This window comes from Anoplophora glabripennis, unplaced genomic scaffold (assembly GCF_000390285.2).
Source record: "Anoplophora glabripennis isolate ALB-LARVAE unplaced genomic scaffold, Agla_2.0 scaffold90, whole genome shotgun sequence".
Classification (NCBI taxonomy): Eukaryota; Metazoa; Arthropoda; class Insecta; order Coleoptera; family Cerambycidae; genus Anoplophora; species Anoplophora glabripennis.
In genome coordinates, this window is record NW_019416260.1 from 744,290 (window position 1) to 753,941 (window position 9,652).

The 9,652-nt window shown below is 32.1% G+C and overlaps 1 protein-coding gene across 1 annotated transcript; it reads left to right on the forward strand.

Moving 5' to 3' along the window:
* Nucleotides 1-1,928: 1,928 nt before the first annotated feature.
* LOC108917995 (B9 domain-containing protein 1) lies at nucleotides 1,929-8,754 on the forward strand. The gene is made up of 3 exons (XM_018724830.2): nucleotides 1,929-4,491; nucleotides 7,493-7,702; nucleotides 8,650-8,754. Exons 1-3 carry the CDS (start codon nucleotides 4,254-4,256, stop codon nucleotides 8,748-8,750), a joined length of 549 nt encoding a protein of 182 aa, XP_018580346.1. The 5' UTR covers nucleotides 1,929-4,253; the 3' UTR covers nucleotides 8,751-8,754.
* The last annotated feature ends 898 nt before the right edge of the window (nucleotides 8,755-9,652 follow it).

Here is a 9,652-nt window from a genome sequence, read left to right on the forward strand (position 1 = left end):
TTTAGCATTTTACCATTCGGAGAATGTAAACTCTTCAACGTCTGAAACAAATAAAACAAATTACGGACTTGAATTCTGCATTTAAACAAGCAAAATTTTGAGATTGTAACATGTCGGCCAAAAAGTCCCAGGAATAAGTGTCGATTGTCGAAATGTCATGAAACTTTTGAAGATTGGCACTATCTAACACATATGGATTTTTTGTTTGTGGCGCCATCTGTGGGTTATTTCCGGCAATTTTTGACCTTCCATTCATTTTTGAAATTTCGGTTAGTAAATTTTGAGCTCAAACACAAAAAATCAAGCTCAAAATTTAAAATTTAAATAGGCATTTGTCGAAGTTTTGAATATGAACTCAAAATTTTGTGTCAAAACACAAGATTTCGAAATTGAACTGCAGACTTCCAATTGAAGCTTGAAATTCCAAGATAGTTACTAAATTTAAGTTTACTCAATAATTGAAACTCAAAACTCAAAAATTTCAATATTCAATAACGAATTTCAAACTCAAATATAAAATATTCGTGTTTTGACTTGGAATTTCGATTTTAAACACAAAATTGTAAGTTCAAATGCAAAACTTTGAGGTTGGACTGAAAATTTTCAGTCCAAGTTGAAAAATTCATGATAGTGACTAAATTTGAGTATAAACTTAATAATTCAAACTCAAAACTCGAAAATTTCAATATTTGATAACAAATTTTAAAGTCAAATATAAAATATTCGCGTTTTGACTCGAAATTTCGATTTGAACACAAAATTTTAAGTTCAAATGCAAAACTTTGAGGTTGGACTGAAAATTTCCAGTCCGAGTTGAACAATTCAAGATAGTGACTAAATTTGAGTTTAAACTCAATAATTCAAACTCAAAAGTCGAAAATTTCAATATTGAATAAGGAATTTCAAATTCAAATATAAAATATTCGTATTCTAAATGCAAATTTCAATATTTTCCAATTGAAGCTTGAAATTTCAAGATAGTTTCTAAATTTGAGTTCAAAGAGAATAATTTAAACTCAAAATTCAAATTTTCAAAATTCACGAAGGAATTTTAAACTCAAATAATATTTGTGTGTAACTCAAATATTTGTGTTTTAACTCGAAATTTCGATTTTGAACTCTAAAGTTTGAGTTCAAACGCAAAACTTTGAGGTTGGACTGAAAATTTCCAGTCCGAGTTGAAAAATTCGGACTGGAAACCGGATTAGTGTAAGATAGTCACTAAATTTGAGTCTAAACTCAATAATTCAAACTCAAAACTCGAAAATTTCAATGCAAATTTCAATTTTGAACTCAAAATTTTGCATTAATACTAAATTTGAGTTCAAATTCAATAAATCAAACTCAGAATTCAAATTTGCAATATTCTACAAGAATTTTCAACTTACAAGAAAATATTGTTCGATCTGAAACTCATAAGTACTGGTTGAAACTCTAAAATTCATGTTAGAATGCAATATTTCATCTTGCAACTCAAAATTTATATTTTTCAAGATGAACTAGAACTAGAAATTTTCAAGTTAGAACTCAAAATTTTGTATTTAAACTAAACATTTCAAGTTTGAACTCGATATTTTGAGTTCAAACTTGAAATTTTTCTGTTTAATAGGGCTCTATAGCAAATAGGCAACCAGCAATACATTTTTATAGATTTTATTACACATTTTGTCTAAATATGAATTAATGCACAAGTAACAGACTTTCCCTCATTTTAATGCAGATTTTCTATAAAATGAACTTAGTTTGAAACTCAAATTATATTTTGGTGTAAAGAAATTTGTAATTTACGATGCCGCTTGTTCAAAAGCGGTAAAAAGTAATTTGAGTTTCAACCTAACTCCATTTTATATAAAATCTGCATTAAAATGAAACAAAGTCTCTTATTTGTGCATTAATTCATATTTAGACAAGCTGTGTAATAAAATCTATAAAAATGTATTGCTGGTTGCCTATTTGCTATAGAGCTCTCTTAAATGCAAAATTTTCACTTTTTTACAAGAACCAGTTTACGGGATTAACTCAAATTCCATGTTTAACCTCAAAATTTTGAATTTAAACCGAAAATTTCAGTTAACTCAAAATTTCAAATTTGAAATTGAAATTTGCAAAATTTGAAGTGCAAACTCGAAATTTCGAATTTAGTCTCAAAATTTAGCATTTGACCATGTTTTGAGCAAAACTTTGCTTTGAAAACAGAAAATATTCAATGCTTTTTTATTAATGGAATGTTTTCAGAATTTTGGAAATTCTGCCGATCAAAACGTGTTTACTATTTGTACCAAAAAGGGTGCAACACGTTAGCGACTTTCCAAACGAATCCGACTGACGATTGCCATTCCATTTTCTAGTAGCGCTCTGAATCGACGCGATTCCGACTAGGCACTCTAAACGCATAAACTAGTAGCCGCGATACTGATAAAAGTTGATGTTAGCTGAGAATTTAAATAGTAAATAATGGGAACAAACTTCATAACATTCTTGAATTTTATAACGTAACCTCAAACTCGTAAACTGTATTGCTCACATGCTGTTCCGTGACAAGAGATTTAAACTAAAAAAAAGTGAACACGGGGACCGTCCGTCACCGATTTCGTTGTCTGGAACGGCCCCGTTTCAAGTACAATAAGACGAGACGTCTTTTTTTCCGCCGCATTTATTTTTTAAATTGTCACTTACCGTAACGTTGTGTATTTTCAGAGACTTTTTCTAGTGTGATTTTTATAAAAGCCATATGCTCTTTTTATAGTGAGGTTGATATATAAGTCGAATAAACTTAACGGGGATTGTTACTGTGACGGGGGAGATCTATCACTTTAGGTGATTCGTTTAACCCAGCGTTTATTTTTCGTTAAAAAAATATATATACAGCGAGACGTTCTTTTTCCTCCGAAAGTTGTATGCCTCTTGTAAAGTTTTGTGACACACCCTGTATATTGATTACGTGATACGATTATAGATAATTAATTACTCATTACGGACGTAATCTACAAGATCCTCATTCTTCTTAATTTTGTAGATTGGCGCCCCGAAACAATTAATAGGTGTTTAAATTTTGAATATTGTATAAATATATGTTTTAAGGATGCACTGTAAATTTAATACTGAATGGATATTTTCAGTAAGTATGTAGTTATGTAGGAAATGCAGCGTCCACGATGGTTTACTTGTTCGTTGGAATCTTCCGTGGCTGTTGCGAGTGGTGCAGGTACCTATTAGCGATGACGTAAAATCACTTATTGATTTTACCTTTACGGAATTAGTCTTGGTCGCAAACCGCAACCCGCATTGCATGAATTCGCAATGTGGGTTGCATAATCAATCTACGTTAACCGTAGTAGCAGTCCGTCGCCCGCATTACACGAACGGTAATACTGGTTGCATATCTTGTGGCAAGCAGTGACTCGTATTACACGAACGGTGCGATACTGGTTGCATAATTGAGAATGGAACTGAATCTTTTTTTATTTTTTTTATATCGTGGGTACCTCGCATCGCGACTTGTATATTTTTTATTCTTATATAATAATGGATAACTGCCAAAGAAAACTATTGATGCCTGTAATGAGATTGTACGTTATAGGGTAAATGTTACTTTATTATCGCATATATACGGTGTAATTTCAAATTAAATTTAAATAAATGTCTATGTAAGGATGGAATTTTTTCAGTTTTCCAGCTTTATACATCGAAGCAGGCCTGTGAATTGGGCGGAGTCTGAATTTTTTTATCTTCCTCCGTAGTGCTGTGCTTTTTATTTGTACAGTCGCATTCTTTTCTTGTAAAATAATGTTTCCCCACCCAATTATTTATTTATACTCGGTTTAGAATCTAACTAACGTATAAGTCATTGTATTATAGCAAGTTCATGTAAGTAAATATTCATTTTCAATGTTGTGACTTTTTTTTCATTTCCCGCATCGAAGACTTGTCCGTTATCTTTCGGCACTTATCCGGATTGCGGTGGTGGTAGTAGTTGGGTAGTTTTGTTTATTACCACTATTAACGCATGCTGATAATAAACCATTTCGAAAAATTGTTTGTTCAAGATTTCTAGTAAGGAAAACTGCTGTTTGTCTTCATTTGATAAGATTTTTTCTGAAAAAATTGTTTGAATTCGTCCTAACTAACTTGACACCTTTGAAATAGAGTAAAAATAGTTAAATCAATCCATCACTCAACCCCACTGTTTTGGTTGTACCGTAACCACGGCGATCACGAATCAAACAACGCAAACAATCCCACAAATTGACAGTATGTCAGATGGTACATTTTTGGTCTCAATCTCTGGTCAGATTGAGTGGTTGAACATTTTGGCCCCGTCTGGTTCCTCTTGGTATTGCAAGTACGAGTTCTTCTCCGGGCCGGACTGGAAACTTATTGGCGGACTGGAGGCGGGGTTGTCCCAGGTCGCCAACGTCGTGACCAACGGGGAAAAGATAGTGCTCAATTTTCCCGTCGAGGTGCAGTTCAAGTCTACCAACCCTTATGGATGTAAGTTTTTTTGTAAGAGAGATTCTGCCGTGTTAATTCCCAATAACGTAATTAACAAAATAGGTTTGGTTAAGTTTTTTATGACGCGTTTATTTAATAACTGAAAAAAAAAATAGTTTATAAATATTTGTATAATAGAAAAAATTGTAGCGGAAGAAATAGTTTAATTTAAACATTTGAAAAAAATTGTACTTATAACATTTGGGTTTAAAACGGCAGGATTGTACGTAAATTTGGTAGATTCTTTAAAATTTTAGAACTAACAGAGATTGATGGGGATGTGGTTGTACAGGGTGTACCATTTTAATGTACCCATTTGACTTGAAAAAAATGTTTCGAACAAAAGTTATCATGTTTGGAGGGGTCAAATTATGGTCACCTTGAAGTCAATTATCAAGGTCAACTTTGATTTTTTAAATGGAAACCCGTATTTGTTATCGCAGATCGTATTCTGCGGGAAAAATACTTGGCTTTTGTATGAAACATTTTTTTGAAAATGCGTCGTTCTCTCGCCAGAGTGCACTATACTTTTACTGTTTCACTTTAATTCTCAAGAAACATGCAAGATGGTGAATAATAATAATATTTCCGAAAAAAGTTGTCAAGCTTCGGGGGATCCAATTACCATGACCTTGAAATTAACCTTGAAGTGAATTATCGAGGTCATTTCAAGGTCGATCTTGATTTTTTAAATAGAAACCCATAATTTTAGTATAGTTTCATGTTCTGCTGGAAAGAATACATATTTTATAAAACTGTCAAAATATGGGTTTCCATTTTAAAAAATCAAGGTTGGCCTTGAAATGACCTTGATTCAAGACCTGATATCTTTTGTTCGAAATATTTCTTTATAGAAGTCGAATTAAAAAAATTATGCACAAGGTGTAACTAAAGCATTTGGCCCTATTTTAGAACATATTCTATGCCACAAATTAACGAAAAAAGTTTGTCTAAACTAATGCAAAAAAATAAGGGATCGAAAGAATTTCCTACATTTTTCTGTGCTTTTTGACAGACTGTATTAGGTGAAAAATGGTCGTATCGGGAATTAAAAAAAAGCATTTTGAATCTCTAAGATTCTAGTTTTTAGATTTTTCAGTAAGAATTAGGAAGCTACGGTTATCATGCAATGCTAAATAGCGCGACAAAAAAATGGTTAAAATTTTTTTTTTGCATCAATTTAAACATTAAAAATGTGACAAAACCCCAAAAAAAATTTAAGAAATTTTTTTTCAGAGAAGAAAAAGGGTAGTTTAAAAAAAACTTGTTTTTTAAGTGATTACAGACTGCACAAAAATTAATTAGAAATTTGTCTCAAAAAATGGTATGAATCGGGGTCGAAATCTGGTTTGGCCATCAACTTTAATTGTAATTTAATTAAAAAGCATAGGACGGAAAATTCAAATCGTGCGGGAAACAATTGGATTTTGTTTTCTTCAGTGTCTGGAAGGTTTTCCAAAAAACAAAAAAATTTCAAAAATTTCGAAAATTTTTTCGAAATTTTTTATTTATTTTTTCATCAATTTAAACAGTTTTTGTCAAAACTACCCTTTTTCTTTAAAAAAAAATTTCGAAATATAAGTTGTTTTTTTTTTTCATCAATATAAACGTTATTTGCAGTTAAAAATATGAAAAAACCTCAAAATAATTTTTTTTTTTTTCATTTTAATAATGATTACGAAGTAAGCTCAAAAAACGTGACCCTTAAATTTTTTTCAAAAGTTTGACTGCTTGAAACAAAGAAATGGATCGCTAGATCGAGATGAAACTTCACAGGGTTCTTCTGGGTATATCGAACTGTAAAAGTCATGCTTAACATTAGTCATTTTGTGAATATTTCTTACTTCATCCGTCAATTTTCTAAAAAACCATAAATTACCCTTTCTCCTGTTTTTCCAAAAAATTTCGGCAGCATGTTATAGGAAATTTATTCCAATTTTGGAAACTGCCCTTCAATTCTAATTCTCTGTACGACTATTTGTCGCCGAGATATTGATGATTAAAAACAAAAGGATCCACTAAAATTTTTCATCTTTTCCATTAAAAGTCCACAATTTCGATGAAAAATAGTCGTATCGAAATTAAAAAAAAGGAAATTGAAGCTGAATAAACAAGCTATCTGGTCCATGCAATGGCTTAGCTGAAAAAAATTTTTATAAGTCCGTGGGCTGTAAAAAAAAAAGAAAATTTGCAAAATTTTTTGTCACGCTATTTCTTAGAATTGTATGATAACCGTAGCTCCTAAATAATTTCGACTAAAAAATCTAAAACCTAGAATCTTAGAGGTACAAAATGCTTTTTTTTAATTCCCCATATGACCATTTTTCACCTAAATACAGCCTGTCAAAAATTAAGGAAAAATTTCGGAAATTCTTTTGACCCTTTAATTTTTTGCATTAGTTTAGACATATTTGGCTCATTTCCTAAATATAGGGTGTTCAAAATTAAAAAAATTATATTTAAAGCTGCAAAAAACAATGCAACACTCTTTTATAATTTAATCAGATACAAAAGTTTGTGTAAATTATTGCTGGGACTGTCAGAATTGACCACGGAACATTGGCATGCACATCATGTTAAGCGTAATAAAATAAATTATGTAGAAAATAAGCAATAAATTAGTACAATTTATAACAATGTATTCAAAACTCACCCTAACAACAGTATACTAACTTGACTTGAACATGAAAAGCATTCTGAGGCGTGGTCTTGTTTATGTTTCTGTTGACCCACTTGACATGCCAATGAATTGCCTCTCTCTCTGACAGCCCTTATTGTTATCTCTGTCCATTTATGTAATAAATTAATTTAAAGCTACAAGCCAAATTTTTTAATCTAATATTGATTTTATTCAAATTTTGTCTTCTTGAATCTCAAAAACTTTATTTTCGGACATATCGTTAAAGGATCTGTTGATTTGTGAAGTAGAATCTTTCATTAAAATATGAGGCATCAGTCCCGTTAGAAAAAGTTATGTTTCAACGCTTGCATTTTTTATCAGGGCCGCAGATGATACTAAGCGTGTATGAAAATACGCACTTGGGAGGCTACGGTAGGGTTCACATGCCGCTGAAGCCGGGTGCCCACACTCTCGACGTTAATTTGTCCAAACCGATGGCGTCGAGCATGCTGGGTTACGTCGCGTCATTTTTCGGATACCAACCCGAACTGCTGCAGCCCAAGATGCTGGCTACGACGGCCGGCAATAACCGTAAGTATACCTGATGGTTTTTAAAATTTTAACTAATAATATCATGTGAGACAACTACTCTGGGGACTATAGGCACTGCCAGCATTGAATTACATCCCACAATATCTAAAAAATACAGCTGATATCATTCGCCAGCAGCATGACAGACTGGCAAAGAGTGACCTTCTAATCTGTGGATAATAGTAATACAAAATAATGTTGTGTGCTATGGTGCACTATTGGTCAAACGACATTTTTTATATCAAAATCAAATATCTTGAAGAAGAATTAACGAATTGTTTTACATTTTTTTTAAATTTAAAGCTTATTTGATGCAGATTTAGGGAAAATTATTGCGAATGTCATCATCACCTATTTTGGAGGTGGAAATGAAGGGTGAATAGGTGAAAAGTGAAAATCGATTTTCTTTCTTCAAAAATCTTTTATCTTCCTCTAAATTAGGGGATCATAAAATCAGCTTCTGAAAAGGAGTTTTTTATTTTAGTGATGCTTTTGTTTGTGTTCAGCGATAACAAAAACCTTTTATGCATATTTTCTTTCATTTTTATTTTTCCACACCCCCAACCCCTCACTTCCACCCCTAAAATAGGGACGAAAAAATTTCCATTAATTTTTCCTTAACTTGTTTCAATTGAGCATTGATTCCACCAAAATGTATCTTAATTTCACTGTATTTAGCGAAGATATAAGTTTTTTGAACGAAGAAAATCGATTTCCACTTTTTTCATCTATTCGCCCTTCATATCCACCCCCAAAATAGGGGATGATGACATTCGCAATAATTTTCCCTAAATCTACATCAAATAAGCTTTAAATAAAAAATAAAAATGTAAAACGATTCGTTAATTCTTCTTCGAGATATTTGATTTTGACATAAAAAAAATGCCGTTTGACCGATAGTGCGACGTCTAGTATTTTACTGTGTAATCAAAGAAATTTCATTTCAGTGATCAGAATGGAAACAACCGGTCACGCTCGCATTACCGTGAATGTGGTGACGCAGGAATTTCAGAACTTGGGCTACGATGCCGGGCAAATAAGGGATTGACAATCGGAAAAGGTATGATTCAGAAAAAAATTTTGTATATATCTACACACATGGTTTATGATTTTTAAAACTTTTGTTAGAATCAAAAGAACGCATTGAATAAGATTTTTTCAAAATTTATTTAAAAAATAGCAAATTAAATAATTCTATACTAAACTTTATACAGGGTGTAACTTTGAGTGGGGATCATATTTTTACACAGGCTTCCTTTGAGACTTAGAAACACGTATCAATAGTTTATTTTTTTAAATTCTGTCATAAAACTTAATTGTTTTTTATCCTTTTTTTGAAATTTTCTTATCCCGCCGCTGGATAAGCTAGTGTAATTTCAAACTACTGCGCACTTTAGTCGCAGAGCATGCACAATTGGGAACTGGGCTGTGCATTGTTGTCAAATTTTACTCTTACTTAATTTTTATAACGTAACATAGATCGATTTAAAAACAATTGGCAACATTGATAGTATGATAGTGCACTAACACAACTTCACACACAAATTCCGGGTGTCCCGGTTTAGCCCGCTCAGTGGCGACGTACACAAAAATTAAAGTCCATTTAAAAAAATTTATTATAACTCCAGATTCGTGTTCAGGGGACACGTACTATTATTCCTAAAAAAACTGACACCGCTCTTAAAGTTACACCCTGTATAATAAAAATGCAAATATAGGCTTACACCACAATTACAATGTTCTTTTGGTTTAAATTAAAGTCTCGTTCGATCTTCAAACACTTTTATTCTGCATACTACTTAAACGTCCTATCAAGCTTACAAAAACGTAACCACAACCATAACAAAATCATAGCATTTTAATTGCCAGTGTTGCGAGAAACAACTATTCCATTGGCTATGTGCCCCTACCGCCATTGAATTATACTTGCAACACCTAGTGCGACAGCTA

Bases quoted from the DNA above. Each gene is read 5' to 3' on its own strand.
- LOC108917995 (XM_018724830.2), top strand. From the start codon at position 4,254: ATGTCAGATGGTACATTTTTGGTCTCAATCTCTGGTCAGATTGAGTGG. The intron at 4,492-7,492 runs GTAAGTTTTTTT...ATTTTTTATCAG, and splicing joins GTCTACCAACCCTTATGGAT to GGCCGCAGATGATACTAAGC. The intron at 7,703-8,649 runs GTAAGTATACCT...ATTTCATTTCAG, and splicing joins TACGACGGCCGGCAATAACC to TGATCAGAATGGAAACAACC.